This window comes from Orcinus orca, chromosome 3, assembly GCF_937001465.1.
Source record: "Orcinus orca chromosome 3, mOrcOrc1.1, whole genome shotgun sequence".
NCBI lineage: Eukaryota > Metazoa > Chordata > Mammalia > Artiodactyla > Delphinidae > Orcinus > Orcinus orca.
Window position 1 is genome coordinate 168,584,729 of NC_064561.1, and position 23,241 is coordinate 168,607,969.

At 34.8% G+C, this 23,241-nt stretch overlaps 1 protein-coding gene across 5 annotated transcripts in view; it reads left to right on the top strand.

Moving 5' to 3' along the window:
• Positions 1-23,241, top strand: part of CDH18 (cadherin 18) — a 1,015,987-nt gene that overhangs the window by 640,534 nt on the left and 352,212 nt on the right. For all 5 annotated transcript variants that reach the window (XM_049707304.1, XM_049707305.1, XM_004276373.3 and 2 more), the window contains one exon: positions 20,510-20,993. In XM_049707304.1, the coding sequence (XP_049563261.1) occupies positions 20,766-20,993 (228 nt within the window). In that variant the 5' untranslated portion in view covers positions 20,510-20,765. The remainder of the gene's footprint in view (positions 1-20,509; positions 20,994-23,241) is intronic.

Sequence of the window (23,241 nt, forward strand, 5' to 3'; positions counted from 1 at the left end):
TCATGGTTTAGATATAGTTCCCAGCTATACAGTAGGACCTTGTCATTTATCCAGTTTAAATGTAATAGTTTGCATCTACCATCCCCAAACTCCCAGTGCATCCCTCTCCCTCCACCTTGTCAACCACAAGTCTGATCTCTACATCTGTGAGTCTGTTTCTGTTTTGTAGATAGGTTCATTTCTGCCATATTTTAATTTCTAAATATTGATATAAGTGATATCCTATGGTATTTGTCTTTCTCTTTCTGACTTACTTCGCTTAGTTTGATAATCTCTAGGTCCATCCGTGTTGCTGCAAATGGCATTATTTCATTATATTTTATGGCTGAGTAGTATTCCACTGTATATATGTACCACATCTTCTTTATCCATTCATCTGACATTTAGGTTCTTTCTATGTTTTGGCTGTTGTGGGTATTGCTGCCATGAACATAGGGGTGCATGTATCTTTTTGAATTATGGTTTTGTCCTGGTATATGCCCAGTAGTGGGATTGCTGGATTTTATGTTAATTTTATTTTTAGTTTTCTGAGGAACCTCAGAAAACCAACTTACATTCTCACCAACAATGTAGGAGTGTTCCCTTTTCTCCACACCCCCTCTCCAGCATTTGTTATATAAATTGTTTTTTAGCAATTTTTTTTATGAGTTCATTGGAAAAAGAAAAAGAGGTTTCCCACATTACAGCCTAATACATTAATAGGGGTAGCACTACAGTTATCAAGATTAGTTGGCTCATGCAATTCAATTTCATCTCTCACTAGAGACAGATGACTTTCAGAATATCTGCTATTTGTATGATTCTGGGTACAGTCTTTCTTCCTCTGCTTTGCTGAACCATACTAGGTCCAAGAGCGTTTTTCTATCAACCTGACACCTTCCTTCCCCACTCAAGATCCCATTGCAGATAAGGTGTTACCCCAGGGTGTGCACCCTCACCCTCTGAAAGTTTATTTTGGCTGAGATTCACTACTAATGGCTCCACTTGCTTCTGCGATCTCTCTTCACAACGGTTTTGTTCCTTGCCTCCATTCCCTTCTGTGTAGCTCATGGAAAGTACTTAGTTTCATTCCTACAGTTTTCAGAAGCCCTTACATATAATTTAGATTCTAGGGATTAAATGTTGTTAAGGAGTGGGTGTTAGTGTTTCCCAAAATTCATATGTTGAAGCCCTAACTGCCAGTGAGGCTGTATTAGGAGCTGGGTCCTCTAAGGAAGTAATTAAGGTTAAGTGAGGTCATAAGGGTAGTGATCTGATAGGATTACTGTGCTTATAAAAATAACCAACAGAAACCTCTTCTCTCTCCCTCTCTCCTCACATGTGTGAACCAAAAGGTTGAATTCTAAGACAGATAATGAGAATTAGAAAATATATGAGTTTCAACACAGCTGTTAGAGCAGATGTGAAACAAAAGCACTTTAGGAACACATGTCCCTCCTATTTGGATGTAGGTGCTGACATGTAAACCCACACGGTCCAGCCCTGCAGGAGATGTTTCACAACTGGCTTTTCTCCCCAAAGGAATTCAATAGAATGATCATCGTTTTACTGGCAATAATAATATTGTTACTAATGACAGTTGAGAGATTTATACATGCCAGGCTCTTGGAGATATGATCTCATATACTAATTGTATTATTCATGCTGGATGCTGTTATACTCATTTCAAGCATGTGAACTCAGAATCTAGTGGAAGTTTATCTTGCTTAGTTGACCCAGTTTACTAATGATAAGTGGCAGAGCCAAGACTGAAACTCCGATCACACTGACTCCAAAGCCCTTGGTTTTCAAGTTCACCAACTGGCTAATCCAGGTAGTCTCTCTAAGGACAAGGTGAATCATGAAGATTTGCTCTCTATTTTGATAATTTACAAAGTTAGCGTGATGTAGGTGAAAAAGTGTGGACAATCCTTTGTTTCCTATTTAACCGTATCTTCAATGAGCTTAGTTATCTACATTTGCAAAACCATGCTAATAAAGACACATTGCAGAAATAGACTGCTTTTTTAAAAATCATGTAACATAGTTTATTCTATCAAATAATAAACTAAAATCCTGTTTGTTTGTTTTTTCTTGAAGATTTTACATCTTTTGGAAGAAAAGAATGTTGTCTACTGATTTGAAAGAGTGTATGCTTTTCAAGGGTTCAGTATTTGTATGTTCATCAATAAGATAGGGAGTATTTAAATTAATGTACATTCTTACAATTGTGATTTGTGGTAGTTAAAATTAACTTTGGGGACTTCCCTGGTGGTCCAATTGTTAAGATTGTGCACTTCCACTGTAGGGGGCTTGGATTTTATCTCTGGTTAGTTGGGGAACTAAGATTCCCACATGCTGTGTGACGTGGCCGGAAAAAAAAATTTTTTTAAACAAATAAATAAAAATAAGGGCTATAGAAAACATCAAATGCATTTACTATTTGGGCAAAAAGCAATTTCAAACATTAGTATAATATGATTCTGTGTAAAAAGATATCAATTTAATTTTCTTCTTTCATTTATCCTCTGTTGCTACAGCTATTATTATGATTTATCTTCAGGACTATATATGGATATTAATTTTTATATATGGAAAGTAGAACATAGAATCAAGTGAAGAAGGAGAGTTTTTTGTGGGGTTCTTTATGTTTTGCTTTTTTTTTGCTTTTCTCTTTATACCCAATTGTATTGTTTTTATTTCTTTATTTTCATACCTTGAGGAGGTAACACTTTTATAATAAGAGGAAATAATAAAATCATCATCATAATAAATGCCTCCAGGATAAAAATCTAGACATAAAGAATATACTTTTAATTATTTGGAACATGGATATAAATGCCTTCTAAATATTCCCAATAAAGATATATCAGTTAAAAAGGCTTTATTTTTATGGGACCACAAGATAGCAATTATGTTGATATTAACAATGTGGTAAATTCCACATGTAAACATATCAGCAAGTTATCTAATAATACTCTGGAGGACATTTTACAGTTTTGTTGTTTTGTTTTCACCATAGTTCAACAAAGTTATACTTTAGCTGCCAACAAGAATTCACTGGAGTATCCACAGGGACTTTATTACAGGAGACCCTTCCTTATATTCAGTCTCTTGAATGATTTTATTATGCAAACATATTACCTGCTTAATTCTCTAATTGCTAAAAGCTATAAAATAGCATATACAGGAAAATGCAATAACTAGAGATATGAACACCAAATTGTAAATAAGAACTCTGAGATTTCAGAACGTAAAAGTAAAACCCTTTACTTTCTTTTTTTTTTTTTTTTTTTTTTTTTTGCGGTACGCAGGCCTCTCACTGTTGTGGTCTCTCCCGTTGCGGAGCACAGGCTCCGGATCCGCAAGCTCAGCAGCCATGGCTTACGGGCCCAGCCGCTCCGCGGCACGTGGGATCTTCCCGGACCGGGGCACGAACCCGTGTCCCATGCATCGGCAGGCGGACTCTCAACCACTGCTCCACCAAGGAAACCCAAACCCTTTACTTTCTAAGCTCCCTCAAAAAGCAAATATTTAATGTATCTCATTCTATTAATACATCAAAATTTAGTAATGCCTTGAAAATTTTAGGGTTAGTTTTCCTTTTATAGGTCTGAGAAACTAATAACAATATAGATGATGAAAGTCTTCTACAATTTCCCTGTGTACTTTTTATTTACCATAAATCATCTCAAAAGAAAATTTTCCTACCATTAAAGAAAAACCCACCTATGTCGAATTTCTTCCTCGAGTTTATCCTCATTTGCAAAGATAGGAGAATCAGACTCATTTAAACCATAAGCTCCTTATCTTATTGAAGCTATTAGAAGACATTTGAATATGTATGACTTTCAGTTTTCTAAGTTGGTAAAAATATAGGTAATGGTAATATGTGAGGAAACTCACATTTATCCTAAACATTATGTGTAGTTGAGTATCAGAGTGCACACATTTACTTTTTAATTTTAGGATAGTATTTAGAAATTAAAAAAAAAGGTCCTCCTTATCTTTATATTTAAATTTTGTGGATAGAAAAAGTGACATGTAATAAAAATAAATATGAGTCAAATGCTTAAATGGGATATCTATATAACAAAAAATTATAACATTACTGACTGACACATTTCAAGGGCTTATTATGCGTTAGAAAGAGTTCTCAATGCTTTATCTTCACTTGACTCATATAATACTAACTACAACTTATGGGATAGGTACTACTATCATACTCATTCAACAGCCAGGGAACAGAAGATTTGAAATATCAAATAATTCTCATCTCAAGGACCAATGGCAAAAAGACAAGCATAGTGATTCAACCCTATGTCTATTTAAATCCAGTGTTAGAGAAAGACATTGAACTCAAATAGAACTGGCTTCAAATCTCATCTCTCAAGAAAGCTATTTAGATGCTGTGAGTCTTAGTATCTTCAAGTAGAAAATGATCATGAAACAATTTAGTTAAATAAGGTAATGGCTTTAACATATAGCTCATTATATAGCATGTAGTATCCATGTTTAACATGCTAATTTCTGTACTTTGTTCTATAAATATATTAACATAAATTCAATGTTAAGGTAGGCTGATGGTGTCTGGGTCTTGTTTAAAAGATACTGTTTTAATTGGTTGTGTAATTCTTCCCCTCTAAAATACTTTATTCTCTAGGCTTCTGTGGTATGCCACCTGCCCCCTACCACCACTACCATCACACTGCATATTTCTCCTATTTTTTATACAGGCTATTGATATTCTGCTTTCAACTCTCAACGTTGAATGCCCAGTACTGAGCCCTATGCCCTGCACCCTTACCTACTTTAATTTCTTCCAACATGACTTTATTACCCCGTGGCTTTAACTTACCTTAGTATCCTGCTGACTCTTATGCTAATACCTTTAGTCCTGATCTCTCCACTGAGCTACATACTAGTTTAGTTGGCTGCTCCCTTGACATCTTTTAGATGTCTCATATGTAGCAGATACTAAGTTTAAAGACAAAAGTCTTCATTCCTACTTTGTTACTCTCTACCCCTTTTAATTCTTTTTGAATTTTATCTTCTAATCCAACAATTATATAGTCTAACACATAGTCTTAGCTTATCTATCTTTATGCCCCCTTTGCTAGTAACTTATTCTTAGCTACTATCAACTTTTTTTTTTAAGGGAGTATTTTAGTTTAATTAATTAATTTTCTTCTTCTTTTTTTGAAATGAAGTATAGTTTATTTACAATATTGTGTTAATTACTGCTGTACAACAAAGTGATTCAGTTATACATATATATATATTCTTTTTTATATATTCTTTTCTATTATGGTTTATCACAGGATATTGAATATAGTTCTCTGTGCTATACAGTAGGACCTTGTTGTTTATCCATTCTATATATAAAAGCTTACATCTGCTAACACCAACCTCCCTCTCCATCTCTCCCCAACCCCCTCCCCCTTGGCAACCACCAGTCTGTTCTCTATGTCCATGATTCTGTTTCTGTTTCATGGATAGGTTAATTTGTGTCATATTTTAGATTCCACATATAAGTGATATCATGTGGTATTTGTCTTTCACTTTCTGACTTACTTCACTTAGTATGATAATCTCCAGTTGCATCCATGTTGCTGCAAATGGCATTATTTCCTTCAATTTTGTGACTGAGTAGTATTCTATTATATATATGTACCACATCTTCTTTACCATTCATCTGTTGATGGACATTTAGGTTGTTTCTGTGTCTTGGCTGTTGTGAATAATGCTGCTGTGAACATAGGGGTGCATGTATCTTTTTGAATTATAGCTTTGTCTGGATATATGTCCAGGAGTGGGATTGCTGGATCATATGGTGATTCTATTTTTAGTTCTCTGAGGAAGCTACTATCATCTTTAACCTGCGCTTCTGAAGTAGGCTTCAAACTCTTTCTTTATTTAAAACTGTTGGTTTCCCCATATTCCATTCTCCCTATGAATGGTAGAGTGTTCTTTTAAATCAGTTTATGTTATACACTCTTCAAAATATTCCAGTATCTTCTTTTTATTTATTTATTTATTTATTATTTTTGGCTGTGTTGGGCCTTCGTTTCTGTGCGAGGGATTTCTCTAGTTGTGGCAAGTGGGGGCCACTCTTCATCGCAGTGCACGGGCCTCTCACTATCGCGGCCTCTCTTGTTGTGGAGCACAGGCTCCAGACGCGCAGGCTCAGTAGTTGTGGCTCACGGGCCTAGTTGCTCCGTGGCATGTGGGATCTTCCCAGACCAGGGCTCGAACCTGTGTCCCCTGCATTGGCAGGCAGATTCTCAACCACTGCACCACCAGGGAAGCCCCTCCAGTATCTTCTCATTTCAATTAGCGGAAAATCAAATGTCCTGAGCAATGTCAGCAAGATGGCAGGATATTAAGCTCCAGATCCTCCTCCTTCCCATGTAGACACTGATTCAACAACAATACACAGAAAAACTCCCATCATGAGAAATTCAGAAACTGGTTGCAAGGCTTCTGCACTCCAAGTAAGTGTGAAACAAGACATATCAAAGTCAGTAGGAAAATTTGTGGCACTCTTTCACCATAATCCCTCCTCCTGGAAGAGCGCCATGCAATTGGGAGGAAACTCTAAGCTGTTGGCTTCTCCCTGGGGAAGGACAGAAAAGATGGACCATATGTCTATTGCTCTAAATTTTTTAGGGCACTTTCAAGAGAATGGCCTCTGTCTTCTGTCTTGGAATGTTGACCCGACCCACAATAATGTCCACTCTCACCACGTCTATTCAACAGTACTGGAAGTCCTAGTCAGAGCAATTAGGCAAGAAAAAGGAAAAGGTGCCCAAATAATAAAGGAAAATATAAAATTATCTCTAATCACAGGTGACATGATTTTATGTATAGAAAAACCTAAAGATTCCACCAAAAAAAAAAACCACAAAAAACAAAACACAAACCCCTCACAAAAATAATCCTGTTAGAACTAACAAACAAATTCAACAGTTGATGAATACAAAATCAACCTACAAAAATCAGTTGTGTTGCATTGCCATAGGCTTACAAGCAGCAATCTGGAAAGGAAATTAAGAAAAGAGTCTCATTTACAATAATATCAAAAGGAATAAAATAGGAATAAATTTTACCAAGAATATGAAAGACTTCTACACTGAAAACTGTAAAACACTACTGAAAGAAAATTAGACACAAATCAGAAAGATATGCCATGTTCATGTTTTGGAAGACTTAATATTGTTAAAACGTCCATAGCATCCAAAGCAATCTATAGATTCAATGCAACTGCTACCAAATGGCATTTTTTTTACATAAATGGAAAAAAAAAATTCTAAAATTCATACGAAACCAGAAAGAATTGTGATAACCAAAACAATCTTGAGAGAGAACAAAGCTGGAGGTATCACACTTCCTGATTTCAAAATGTTACAAAGCAGTATTAATCAAAACAGCATAGTCCTTGCATAGAAACAGACATTAAACAGAATTGAGAATGCAGAAATAAACACAACTGATCTTCAAGTGTGCCAAAAATATGCAATGGAGAGAAGGTAGTCTCTTTAACAAATTGTGCTGGGAAAACTGAATATCCACATGGAAAGAATGAACTTGGATCTCAGTCTTGCACCATATAAAATATCAACTCAAAATGTCTTAAAGACCTAAATGTAAGACCTTAAACTACAAAACTCCTAGAAGAAAACATAGAGGATAAACTCCTTGACATCAGTCTTGGCAAGGACTTTTGTGGATATGGCACCACAAATAAAGGCAACAAAAGTAAAAATAAACAAGTGGGACTGCATCAAGCTAAAAAGCTTCTGAACAGCTTCCAACAAAATGAAAAGGTAATGTATGGTATGAGAAAAAATATTTGTAAATTGTATATCTGATAAAGTGTTAATATCCAAAATATATTTTTAAAAGCATACAATTCTAACAAAAAACAAAACAAAGCAAAAATTCAATTAAAAAACTGGGCAGAGGATCTGAATAGGCATTTTTCCAAAGAAGACATACAGATGGTCAACAGGCACATTAAAAGGTACTCAACATCCTTACTCATCAGAGAAATGCAAATCAGAACAACAGTGAGATATCACCTCACACCTGTTAGAATGCCTCTTATCAAAATGACAAGAAATAACCAGTGTTGGCAAAGATGTGGAAAAAGAGGCCCGTTATGAACCAGTGGGCGTGTAAAATGGTCCAGCTGCTATTGAGAACAATATGGAGGTTTTTCCAAAAAATTAAAAATAGAACCACCATATGATCCAGCAATCTCATTTTTGGGTATATATCCAAAGGAAATGGAAACAGGATCTGAAAGAGATATCTGCATTTCCGTGTTGATTGCAGCATTATTCACAATAGCCAAGAGGTGGAAACAACCTCTTGTTGTTATATAAGGTATTTAAAGTAATCAGACTCATTAAAAAAAAAAAAAAAAAAAAGGAATGGTGGTCGCCAGGGGCTTGGGGAGGGGGAAATGGAGAGCTGTTGTTCAATAAGATTTCAGTCATGAAGGATGGAAAATTCTAGAAATCTGTACCACATCGTACTTATAGGAACAATACTATATGGTTAAGATTTGATAAAAGGGAGAGCTCATGTATGTGTGTTTTACATTAATATAATAAACCACGCGTTCTAAATGACAGGGCTACACTGCCTCAGAAAGCTTAAAAAAATAAATAAAAAATAAAAATGTCATTATCTCAGAAGCCCTTAGTGCTCTTCCTTCTGTCAATCTCTGATGCTGTAGCTCACCTCTTCCCAGTCTCAGCTCCACTACATTTGAGCACAGCTGGGTTGCACTTTTTTGTTCATTATAAGCTCATCTTGAACTAAGGACCTTGAAGTTCACTGTTTTCTCGGCCTGGAGTGACTTTCCCTTACATCTACATTTATTTTTTTGTGATTCAGGCCTATTCTCAAATATCAGGCCCACAGGAGAAACCTTCTTTCTGAGCACTCATTTAGAACTTCCCTAAATTCACTCGCCTTTAAAACAACAGGTTGGTTTTCCTTCCATAGTATATATTTATATCTAAAAACTATTTGTATATTTGTTTACTTTTTAAGCATAATATAATAATTAACATAATAACAAGAACATTCTTTTTTTAGTTAATCATCTCCAGCATTAGAGCAGTGACTGACCCATAATAGATGTTCAATAAATCTTTGCTGAATATTAAATGAGTTTAATATTTGAAATCAAAATCCTTAGGTGAAACCCTTGAAAACCACATGAAATGGTATCCTCTTCTAAAACTTCCTTAAGTCTTTCAAATATGGAAGATGCTGTTTCTCATCTCAACTCCTTTTGCATGCTATTCACACATTTTTAAATATATTATCACTTTCCAGTTACCTTACAGGATTACTGTGAAAATCAAATAATAAAGAATATGAGAATGAACTTACACATTGTAATGTAGCATACAATTCTTTTACAACAATGTGGAATTTAAGCTATTCATATATGTTCTATTTCTCTTGTCAGTCTCTGATTGCTTAAGGGGCTGCCTTCATTTCCATTTTTTTAAATCTTGCTGTCCTGCAAAGCCACAGTACAGTAAATTGCATGTTTTGGAAATTGATTAAAAAATTTTATTGGATACAAAACAGAGAGACAGCAAACGTCCCTGCAGTATTGGATCTGCAATAGTTTGGTTCATATTGGCATTACTGAGTATACTATAAATTATCAAACCATATCAAAAAACAATTTAAATTGAAAACCTCGATTGCCGTTTAGACCTCTTAGGCCATTATTTTTTAACTATGTAGTAAATTAAGTTTATGTTTCTTATTAGATGATTCAGAAATTCATTCAAACATATTTCTTTATGCCCACTCTGTTCCAAGTATTTGCGAAATGACAGTGGATATCCATCTTGTTTTTAAAAATTCACAGTCTAGTTTGAGTAAACAAAAAATGGGATAAATTTTTATAGAAAAAAAATGTTTTCAGTGTGTTATGTGTGTGTGCAGGGAAGAGGAGGTGGTGGGGATTTCACTTTGGGGAGGCATAGAGTGAATGGTGCTTGTGTTTGAAGGATGAGTATAATATTGTTAAGGGCTAAAATTGTTAAAGCATCCAAAAGTATGTGGGCAAGCATTGTGCATTCAAACTACTGTAATTATTAAGCATATGGAGTATAGAGTTTTAGAGGATATGGCTTATGATAAAGTGTCTTCTTGATCTGTCTTTTTGATCTTTGTGTAGGTTGTAAAAATTGACAATTGGGTTATAATTAGAAAAATTGTACAGACAACATGGCTTATGGCATGCACTAGGATAAAGGAACACTGAGAATCATTCATGGTTGGAGATTGTGAATCTCTGGTAACACCAGTGCACAGATCTGTTTGATTGTCTTCACCATGCAGATGGCATATAATGGAATAGTCTTAGGGTATAATGGAATTATAATGTGATATAAAATTTGGCTGTATTGGTAAGAGTATGATTGTAATGGTAGAAGGTAAATTTGAACCTGAATAGAAATATAAAGTTCTATTAATTATCAGACCATTTGAACATAATGTTTTATGTATATATAAAAACATCACACATGCCTTTTTCTGTGCAGGACACTTTATCATATTTTCTCATTAATTAAAATTCAGAAGTGCAATATCTCAGAGTTAAATGATATTATGGCTCCTATAGATTTACATTTCCTAAGGAAAACTATCTGGAATACAGTTTTAAATTAAAAGTTGGTTTGACTCCATATTTTACAATCTTTGACATATTTGTGGCATGCTAGAAAAATTTAGCACTTTATTTTCTTACAAATTGGAATCAAGATGTTATATATTATATTTTAATTAAAGCAACAAACTTTCATATAAGTTAAAGAAACTGAAATATTCCAAAAAAGGGAGGATCATATTCCTACTTTTTATAGGAAAAGATAAGCCAGTTTACTGTGGAAATAGTTGAAGAAAATATACTAGAGAAAAGCTAAATTCTTTCCATTCCATTGTAGATTTATTATACCCACAACTAAGTATCTTTTTGGGTATGCGTCAATTTGAAGCATTTATATAGTTACTTTATAAAATGTGTGTTTTCAAAAAGTTTTTCAGAACATATGGGAAACTGTTTTAAAATTACACATACACCATACATAATATGAATAGAGAACCAGAGCTCTAAGAAAAGGCACACAAGTATTAAATATTCATTATCAAGACATTATGCAAGTACTCTTGTCTCTTAATGTTTAACTTTAATTTCCTTCCAAAAAATATAAAGTCCAAAATATAATTAAAATACTTTGCTGTTATCTGAATCATGGGAAATAATTCCAATAATACATGCAAGTTGCATGTACTGTTTCATGTAAGGAGTATGCTACTCTTGCTTTTAAGAGACATACTTTAATTTCCCAGCAGTGGCGGTAGATTTTGACTGAGTCATCCAGGTACTCTTGACTGCGTCCATACCTCTGATTAATTCTCACAGAGCTTTCATGAGTTATTAGACCTCTTTTACATATGAGAAAATTTAGCTAAGGTCACATGACTAATAGATAGGACACTCAAAACTGATAGAAGCACAAACCTGGTTTTGTTTGTTCATTCAACTGGCTCTTGACTGCCTGCACCAGGTTATGCTAATCATTGAGGGTATGAAGATGACAATTAAATTCTGGCAGGAGGTTGTAGTTTAGTATGGAAGACAGACACGGAAATGTGTAGGTCATGTGATGAATATCACTATAGGGGAAGAAATGCAATCTTTCCTTTTACCTTTTAGGTACTTGACTGGGGCTCCTGGAATAAGACCAGTTAATAAGAGAAAAGCATACAGATTTATTTAATATAAGTTTTCTGTGACATGGGATCCCTCTTAAGGAAATTAAGACCTGAAGAGGCAATTTGAGGCAGACACTTCCATACTGAGTTGGGCAAAGAGCAGCAAATCGTGAAAAAGTGACAAGACAAAGGGGCTTGGGCCACTTAATTAGGTAGAAAAAAGATATGAATAAATTTAGCAAGGTTTCTTCATACAGATTCCTCTTGGTCTCCATTTTCAATCTCTGGTGAGAATGTTTCTTTCCTTCCAGAACAAGGAGAACATTTCCTATATTTGAGTTTTATGTCCTGCTTTTAGTAAGATTGAGGTGCCCTTTTGCATCTGATATTTTCAAGTGTCTTTAACTTAAAATCTATACACCAGGTGGCGTATTTTGGGGTGGCAAGTTCTGAACTCCGTCATGACAGTAGAGAGGACAGGGGATCTTGGGAACAGGGTGATAGTCCCTGAAAACTCACTTGGGAAACTGATGATGTGCTGGTTATTAAAACAGAATAATGGGCTTTTCATTTAGAAGAAACAATGCATACAGAGGCATAAAGGCTAGCAGGAGTGCAGCCTAGTCAGGAGACAGTGAGTGTGATAAAATATGAGTGGGTCGTGGGTTTTCGCGGGCAGACAGCAAGGATGAGAAGGGAAGCGAAAAGGCATGAAATATTGAAACGTCATGAATTTCGTGTGGGTTTTTTATTCTCTTTCGCAGGTGAGGCAAAGACATGAAGGAATTTCAAGCAGGGGGTTGAGGAGGTGATAAGTAGCTAGAAGGTAGATTTCAAAGGGAGAGTCATTGAAGGAGACCGTTGTCACCCCTTCTATTTGCATTGTGTAGTGGTACATGCTGGGTTTGACACAGTTATAGCATAAGATATGGCTTCTGACTTCAGAGGAAAAAGAGGGAGAAAAGCAAGACCTGCACATTTTCATATCTGTGATAAAAGCTGCAGAGAAGACTGTCACGAAAAATAAGTTCTCTGGAGTTTAGAACAGCTGTCATCCAGCATTGTTCCATGTTTTTATTCTGATTTTCCTTTCCTTCCTTTCCTTCCTCTGTATTTTATTTCCCAAAGCCTCCTTCATCTCCAAAGTCATGGAGAATATACTGTTTCAGCTCAATGGTTGTTAAATCAGGGTTATGGTCAGCTCTAGTAACAGAAGCATGAAATACCTGTGGCTTTACAAAGACTGAAATACTTTCTCTCTTAACTGAGCTCAGAAAGGCAGCCCAGGGCTCACATGGCAGCTCTGCTCTACAGTGTTCTCTGGGATAAAGTTGCTTGTTCCTCTGTCTCCAGGCTATGACTCTCATTCTCACGGTCCAAAAGGGAGCTCCAGCCATCACATTCAGGATTCTAGTGGCGAGATGGAGGGAGGGGAAAAAATAGGTCAGACACAACAGTCTTCTAGGGAAATTTCCTGGAGGATTAACAGACAGTACTTCTGCTTGTATTCCATTGGCTAGAATTTAGGAATTGGACCATGCTCAGCTACAAGTAAGGCTAGGAAATGTAGTCTTTATTCCAGGGGAGTGAGGTACAGAGACTTATGTTTGGCATCAGATAATGAGGCCACTAGGAGTCTCTGTACCAGTAGGATGCCTTTAGTATTTTTTCATACTTTAAATCAAATCAAATAATCCTTTTAAAATTAATTTTATGAATCCTGTCATGTGAAATACAGACATGCACACACATACACAAGAACATAAATTACAAAAATAGTGTGATAGGTAGAAATATTTTTGGAAGACATGAAGAAATTCGAAATATTCATCACTCTGACAAATACAGATAAGCAAGGAAATACTACATTTGATACCATCAGTTTCTTTTTCTATTTTCATTTTCTAATTTTTGGAATAATGTCCACTAGGCATTATGAAGATTAGAATCAGCAACATGAAAATTGGGACTAATTCTATGATATTAGCTGTTGCAGCCAGATCGAACAATATTGTGAATATCATCTTATGTATACATATACTTCCAGGACATTGCTCTTCCTACTTCTATGTATAATTTCAGGAATATATGAAACATTAAAATAAAACTCTACATAAGCATGTTAGCAATAATCTAAAAATAAAGTGTAACTTGAGACAAGAATAATGATAGTGTGAATGGTCTCTGTTTTTTATATATATATATATAAATACACTTATACACACACATACGCCTATGCCAACATAGTAGGAATGTTCTTATACGTATTTGATCTATCTATATATGAATAAAATATTACTCATAATGGCATACAGTATATGTCATTTGCAAAGTTTACTCATGCATATTTGGCTCAATATTTGAACGGCTTCGTTAATTTCCTCTGTGTTAAAACAAACTTAGTGAGAAAGCAGGATTTGATTGATGAAATGAAACTTTGTTATGCAGTACCTGCACGTCTTTGATTATGACAGGCTTTTAAGTAAAAAACAACGTATAATGTTAACCACATCAAAGCATGCTTTTTTTTTTTTTGCGGTACGCGGGCCTCTCACTGTTGTGGCCTCTCCCGTTGTGGAGCACAGGCTCCGGACGCGCAGGCTCAGCGGTCATGGCTCATGGGCCCAGCCGCTCCGCGGCATGTGGGATCTTCCTGTACCGGGGCACGAACCCGCGTCCCCTGCATCGGCAGGCGGACTCTCAACCACTGCACTACCAGGGAAGCCCTCAAAGCATGCTTTTAAAAAGTTGTTTTTTTGGTTTTTTTTTTTTTTGTAACATATTCTTAAAATTAAATGTTCTAAGTTGAAACTTGGTATTTTAACACCACTTTTGCTGCACAAATCCTGAATTAATGTCTATTTCCCATGTATTTATCCCTTCATTCAACAAATAATTAATTAGTTATTGGCTACAATATGAAAGGTACTTCACAAACCAATACAGGAAATGGAAAATACATAAGACACAGTGTGAGAACTCTAAAAAATCTGACACAAAGAAAAATTAAATAGCACCTATATAAAAAGTTAAAATGCTGGTCTGCAAAAGTAAGAAAGAATTAGATAAATGTTATAGTAATTCACAGAAGCAAGCAGTTACATTGAACTATGTTATCCAAACTTTCAAGTGAAGAATTTGAGATTTTATCTTACCATGAAGCTAATAAGTTAGGTTGCCACAGTTTTATAGATGCTGGCAGAACACACAAAACTCTGGATCAAAGGCTTTATTATCCACAACACAGCAGGCAGTGTGAGTTTCCCTTGCCCCTCACATGCCATGGGGGGAAAGGAAGCAGCCAGGTATATGCCACACATATAGTGTATTTGGATCACAGCTAAAGAACCCTGAGTTTTGAATCCCCTGTCTTATAAAGGGTCTGCTAGCACACCTCTCCAACCTTTTTCCTAGAAAAATACATTATCTTTATAATCCAGTCAGAAAACAAATCTACCCACTTCCCCCAAAGGAGAGGGAAGTATCTCTTTTTTCCAAGGCTGTTTGATATACAGACATCCTTGCAAAGATAGTATGAAACAAAGCTGTCAGTGCCTCTTGCTCAGAAAATGTGCAGAAACACAAAAGACCCGAAGAAAATTGTCTCCCAAAATAGAGGAGTCTTTGTAAAGAAACACCCTTTAGTCCAGGCCTCAGAGGATAGGTTTTACTAAATGGAGTTTGGAGAATAAGGCTTTTAAGGCAAGCAAAGTTGAATGAGCCATGTCAGGAAGCAATGCCTACAAGTACACATGTAGTGTTGTTTTTTCTGTTTTGTTGTTTGTTTGTTTGTTTTAACATCTTTATTGGAGTATAATTGCACATGTAGTGGTTTTATCACCATCTCTGTGAAACTTAACATTTCCAACAGAAAAACATTATGTAAAAGTTACTGCTTCTTGTTTTATATATGTTATTATTTAGATATTTCATTATATTTTAAAGAGAGCCACATTTTCAAATAATATAAAGCATTTTACCTTTAAATACATATGTTTTAAATATATAATAAATATATATGTTTTAAGTGAATGCAGTTGATTATGTGCAAATCTTGGGGTTATGAGAATATCCTAAACTGGTCAGATTGAAATCAAAAATATTGATTTGAGAGCCAACCTGGAAATAAAACTTGCAACAAATTTAGGTGAAGCCCTCTGCAGTTTCATGTGATTTATGAGTATTTGCATTTTGACTGTAAGCAAGAGCTGTTTAATCCAGTTGGCACCTATAGAGAAGAGTAAAATGAATTATTAATCAGATAAAATATCAATTAAGGAAGAATAAAACACTAATGGAAAAAATAGTAAAATTGAGAATAGAGAACAGGAAGGTAAAACCAAAATTTAGAAGCCAGTATAATTGGAAATTGAATAAGAACGAGACTTAGAACAAGTGAATGGTATTGATATTATTTATCATTGGATCTGAAAATGATGGAAACCATAGTTCCAGGGTCAGATATATACCTGAGAATGCATCTTGCCAGCAATAGCTATTATACCTGTAAACACCAACCTAAAGGATAACTTAAAGTTTTAGAACACAACATCCTCAAGGTAGGTAGTAAGTACACACATACATACATACAAACACACATGCATACACACACAGATAGATAGTAGTAAATTTACTTTTATTAAACTGAAAAAAAGCTTTTGTTCAGTATTTGTAACTTTTTCTTTATATATGTACCCCAGAATTCAAATATAATATAAATTTTCTTATATTTAAATCTGCCTGGCAGTATGATGGATTTTAATAATTTACCATGGAAAAGTTAAGTTACATCATTTTCAAGATGTATCACCCTCTCATGAAGAACAGCCTTCTCATCCAGTAGATTTACAGGTTTGACATTTGGGAAGACCCCCTTCTGTGCACTGGGCATCATACTACCATTAACATGTATTTCTCCACACAAGATGTCCTTATATATCTACAATGAAAACATTCCAAAAATATGAACTTTCCATCATACTTTATCTTCTTTTGACATTTTCTACTTTAGCTAAGCTTGCTCTATGCAAAGTCAGGTCAATTCCAACCAGTAATATTTAATGCTAAAGTTTAGAAGTCGGTAGCAGTTATAATCCTAGGCTTTTTGAACTTGTGAAATAGTATCTTACATAACCCCACACATATGGAGAATGGAAAGACACATTCATAAGATGAAGTTGACAGAGTATTTTTTACAAAGAAATTTTCCAAACAAGAAAAAGAGCAAAGAAATCTTTTTAAAAAAAGCAAACAGAAGGCATTCTCTAGGCTTCTTTGGATTCCCAGTTTTATAAATTAAGAATGAATTGGAAAGAAAATCCAGTCAAAGGCCCAAGTTACAAGCAATACATTTGGAGTGAATATGACAATATTTTTCTTTGAGAATGGTGCTTACTCAGAGCCCTTTGAAGGAATGACTATACTTATAAGCTGTAAATGGCTGATCATTGAATCTTGGGTGATGTTCACATAAGTCAGCATAAGAAAAGTCTTAAGTGATACACAGTTTCTAAATCATAAATTCAAAGAATTAACTGAACATGCTTAAAGATAATCCAATAAAAAGTTTTATTCATAAATGAGAGATGTGAAGCTCAGAGAATAAAATGCTCATAAACTGATATTTTCTACAGAATGAGCATTTGAGGTCATGTCTCTTAACTCAGTACAGTGTCATTAATTCTACTACAGAAGAGGGAGTAGTTACAAAAGCAAGAGGACTAGTATCTGGAAGCAGCATTGAATCACTATAATTAGGTACTGCAACGGGGAGAGAGGTCTGCATTACACATTAGTGCAGGTAATGCATTATTCGGAAAGAACTTTGTGTTTAGAGTATTATGGGAGTAATGCTTTTTATAAGAGAACGTTTTCATTTTCAAACAGCAAAAGCCAACTTTGGCCAAGGAAAGCAACAAATCAATTTATTAGAAGAATATTATGTAGCCGTCACAATTGGTGAGAGGCCTTAAAAATCAGGTTTGGCAAGAAGTAGGAACAAACAGAAGTTAGGCAGTAAGAAACAATGTCAGGTTCTCGCCACTGAAACTGCAAGTCCAAAGTGACCCTTAATTCATGCAGCTGCCACTGAACTCTGTCCATCGTGGCTGCTGAGCTCACCAGGGCTACATCTGGGTCTTAAGACCTTTACCGCTGCTGTGAAAAATGTCTCATCTTTGCCTACATCCATCCATCATCTGCTCCAGGGTATGGGACCCTGTAAGTAATATGCATATATTATTGGTGCAAGTTCTAACTAAAAGGTTAGAAGAAGGAAGTATCTGGTCCCTAGGTGTTATGCTTATGTCTCTGTTTATCAGAATTCATATATTGGAGTGTTCCAGGAAAGCAGGAAGGATGTTTGAAGGCTGCATGCTGCTTAGTTTAAAAAAAAAAGGAAAATGGCTGTATCATATTTTTATTATGTTATTCTCAACCAGTGGTTTATTTTATTATTATTTGCATTTTAATTCTAACCTATACAGGGATGGATTTCTTGAAATAGAGCAGACGATTTTCACATTTTAATTTCTGTCCTTTCATTATATAGTATATCAAATTGCTTTCAAAAGTAGAGTAGTGATGTTTACATTTGCTCTTTTGTTCCACAGAGCCTTACTTACCACTTCTCATAATTGTCATAATAGAGATTCATAAACATATAATGCATAGGTAGATTAAAATGTATTTATGTATTTTGGGGATGCCATTCAAAATCATTTTTGTAAAGAAAACACTCATTCTACATAACTGTAATGCATTACAAAAGGCACTTTCTTTACCTTCTACTCATGAATTATGCTTTGTTAAATAACTTGGCATAAAGGGCAAAGATGTTAATTTCATTTAAAAATCACACCAAATGGTGTGAAAGTATTAAGAAAACAACACCTTTTATATATTAATCAACTTGATTTCTAGGAAGAAAGGCTAGTTAAAGTCTCTTTTTTGAGATCTGTGACTTGAAAATTAAGAAACTTTTGATAAATTTAAAATAAAACTTTAAAAAGAACCAGATAGTTTATTAGGTGAACTGGAACAAATATTAAAATCAATTATTCATCACAAATGAGAAAATTGAGACTCAAAATTAGATGTTTCACATAAGTGCATATTGTAAATAAATTGTCAAAAAAAAGAGAAAGCCTCTGTTTTCTTTCTTTCCGTTGCTCTTACAATGTTGGAGCTAAGATGGTATTGCTCTTTCTTTATATGTTAGAAAAGTTTTTGAGTCATTTTAATTTAAATCAATCAAAAATGTATCTTTGTCCTTAAAAAATATTATACATTTTAATTTATATTTGCCAGCTGACTAAAATAAAATCCCAGTTCAAATCCAGTATAATTCTTACACAATTGGTGAGGTAAGTATTATTATTAACCCTAATTTATGGGGAGAGATACTGATAGAGAAAACCACCTTGCTCTGGGTCTTGTGATATTTTTTTTTCATCCCCTACTTAGTTTTCTCAATTGAATAGAAGAATTATACTATGACTGATTATATTCCGTTTTTAAAATCATTTACATTTTCATGTCAACCACCTTGCAGTTCATTTAGATCTACATTTCCATGTGTGCTGATTTGCAAGGGTGAATTTTATGGAGTGAGAAAGTGATTCATCTAATGTTTTTTTACTAGATGGGATAGCTATAATCTTGAGTCATTATATTTTTTTATAAACACATGTTGAAACATGCATATATAAAAATACAGCAAAACATGCTACACAGTTTTATGTGTTTTCAATAAGCTAATAATCTTAGTCAAGCTTTTCTCTCCCAAACCCTGTCTTTTGCCTTCCAGAAATGTTTCTCAAGTTTTACTTTATTGTCCAGTTGTACTAAAACCTAAGTCCAAGTCCTCAGCATTCCTTATTTGAAAATCAAAATATTTTCCCCTCTGTTCTTTTTGCCACCATCCTTTTCTTCCTTATACCTTTCTTGGCATAGCTGCTAGAATTTTGTGTAGTGTCATTCCCAAGCTTGAATCACTGTCTTGCCTGGAGGTAAAGACCACGTCCTAGAGCATCATCTGCAGGCCTACTAAAATCCATGCAACCTATGATTCAGTTGTTAATATTACTCATGTTCAATTTGCCAATCTTATCCCCAAGCGTGGAGTAACTTTCAGTGACGTACGTTTTTTTCAGGCATCTTCTTTCTTCTATTTTACTTACTAAACAATTTCAGTACATACTTGATTGCTGTGATGGTTTGTGAAAACTTTTCAACCCTAGGGAGTATTTTGTTGAAGTTGTGTGAGTCATATGTAGTAGAAAATCGATGTACAGAATGTGCAGTAAGTTGTATCACATCTAACAAAAGCAAAATAAACACAATTAAAAAATTTGCACTTAGAGTGAAGTCCCTAATCAGGCAGTGTAAGAGATCATACTAACTCAGGTCTGGGCACATACTCATGGTCAATTTTTGAGCATTTTAACACTCCCTAGGGCTTCATTTTTGTTGTTTCTATGGATATATTCTTTGAAATGATATATATATATATAATATATATTTTTATATATATTCAATTATATATATACATATATAATTGAGAATTAAAAATACAAATATGTATGTCCCTGTAAAAATGCAGCGTGCAGGCTTATGCCTGGCTATGTGTATGTATGCTTGTGTTTATTTCCAAAAGAACTTGCATGTGTTCTTTTCCTATCATAATCACTCCGCAAAACAGTATAATTTGCATTCAGAGCAAATACTTAAAACTGCCATGTTTTGTAATGTATATACTTTTCTCTCTTTTGATTAGGTAGAAAATGGTTGCCCCTGTTCACCAATTGTGAAGACTTCGGATCACACAACTACAGCTTTGATTCTCCAAGTGTTTCAGGATGTAAATGTAGTCTGACCTTTCCCTGCTGGACAGTTAAATCATGGACACACTAAACAATTTAATTTGGACTGTCCTTCCAAAAGATGCTTTGGCTTCTCTCTCGAATGCTCACTAAGCATTTGTAGCTGACAAGGAAAAGGAAGAAAACTGTGAACTGGAAAGTTATCTTACAATGAAAATTACGAGCACATCTTGCATCTGTCCAGTCCTCGTGTGTCTCTGTTTTGTGCAGAGGTGTTATGGAACTGCTCAACACAGCTCCATCAAGGGGACCAGAAACCAAACCAAACACATCGAAGGTGAAACCGAAGTCCACCATCGTCCCAAAAGAGGATGGGTTTGGAATCAGTTCTTTGTTTTAGAAGAACATATGGGACCAGATCCACAATATGTTGGAAAAGTAAGTTTTTCTTTACTGGTTTGTTTTATCCTCTCCTGGGAAATTGGGAAGTGGGATGAGGGTGGAGTTGCAGTGGATTTGAAGAGACATGGAACTTTAAGTGAATTATGTTATAGAATGCTATTTCTTATTCTAAACATTTTAAAATAATAATTATAAAAAATAATAATTATAAAAAATGAATTATAAAAAATTCACCAATCATGTCACATCTCCCTAAACATCGGTCCATACAGACTAGACTGAATGTTCTTTACCAGCATATTACTCTTTCTGTTCTCTCATGTAAAATGGAGACACTTAATTAAACACACAATTCAGTAATTTTGTCTTTATTACCATGAAGATATATTAGAATTCACCGTGTCATTTATTGGTATGTTGATACTTACAATTTTTTAAATCTATTGCTATTGCACATGAGACTAAAAAGAAGGCACTATACATGACATCTAATATATTTCTGCTAATTGTTATAGAGACAGTATTTGAATTTAAGTCAGCCTTTAAAAACACATGGATATTTTTCCAATCCCCCAAATTAATTTCCATACAAATATAGATATATTTAAATATAGATTAAATATAAACTGGGTGTACAAGTTTTGTTAAAATTCCAAAAGAATGAAGTTGACAAAATGATCAGTAACTTCAGACCAACTTCCCTTTCTCTCAGAAATGCAGACAAGATAATTTAATGGCTTGTCAAACCCTTTAGGAAATTGTGCGCTCAGTAATAAGGGACAGTTTAAACACGTGTCAAGGCTCCAGGGTAAAGAATAGAGTGGAAGTAGAGAGACCTTCTGATAGATTACTGACTGTTGGAAGTAGCCACACTTAGGTTTGTTCAGTACCTATGGGAGAAGCAGCAGTCACAGCAGTAGAATCTTTATGACTGCAGGCTCAGTGACTTCTGCCTCCCTGCTTGACTATTTATTTTCACTTTAACACTGTTAGTACTAAAAAAAAAAAAAAGTACTCCATCCAAGCCACAGCACTTCCCTAATGTGTAGGCAGTACAGGAGCACAAGCCATCTGTTCTGCCCCTCTTCCAACAGGGACTGGGTTGCAGCTATATCTTCCATACAAGGCAGGAGCTATGGAGTCAGAATATGAAACACAAAAAAGATCTGGAACAATTCTATCATTTTCTTATGTGCATATTAAAACAAGAAGGAAAAACCCTCATATTCATCCTGTGCTTTTTTCCTACAGACTGTCCCATGAAGTAAATGTAGACAAATGTACTAAAGTAAAAACATAATATATTGAATTACTATAAAGTTATTTTTGTTATGAACTTCAAAATCCTTTTTCTATAATCCTCTCAATCCTTGAGAAGGAGGGAGATAAAAAGGAACAGAAAAATGTTTCCTTTGTAGAGTACCAAAAGGAAAATATATATATTATTAAAAAAATTTTATGCATATTTATTGTCACTTTAACTAAAAAATGGAAACAAAATTTGCTAGAAAATGTTAGGGAAAGATCAGATAGCTTCTCATTTTTTGGTGGGTCACCTAGTTTGAGTGAAAAATGAAACCTCAATCAGTAGATTAGTTGCAAACAGTCTTTCTGGGCTTGGGTGCCAATGAGCATATGGTTGAGAGCTTGTTAGCCATCAGGAGGTGGTGAGGGCTGTGAATCTGTTCCTTTGTGGAGGTTCTGCGGAAATCGGTATCCATTCTGTTGTATTAACAGACAAATTTAAAGGCTCACACCCAAAGGTGTGGCTCTCCTATTCCCTATCTGACCTGGGGCCCCACACTCATTCATAATCTTTCTACTCAATATTCATCTGCCTTTATGAGCAATTCTAACTTGATTGTGTGGATTCATTGCCCTCTCCATAACCGCCTACATACGTACAAACAAATGTACATACATATACCCATCCATACATATATATGTACATACACAACTGTGACAGTTCAAAAAACCCTGCAAAGTTCAACAATCCACATGTACTTATAATAACCTCCTGTTCCATTATTTGTTTTAGAGAAGAGAATTTATATTTCACACTTATAAATACATTCATAATGAACGAGAGCCATATATTTTCAAAGTGTTTGTGAATAGAAGATAGAATCATTACAGTTACTATAAGCATGAGAGGGGAGTACCTCCAAAGAGCTGAAAAGTATCTCCTTTGCTCCCTTCTGTCATTGAAATTCCAGCAGGAATTTTGTCAACAGAAACAAAATAATAATCATGTAATACAAAATAATAATCATACAGTACAAAA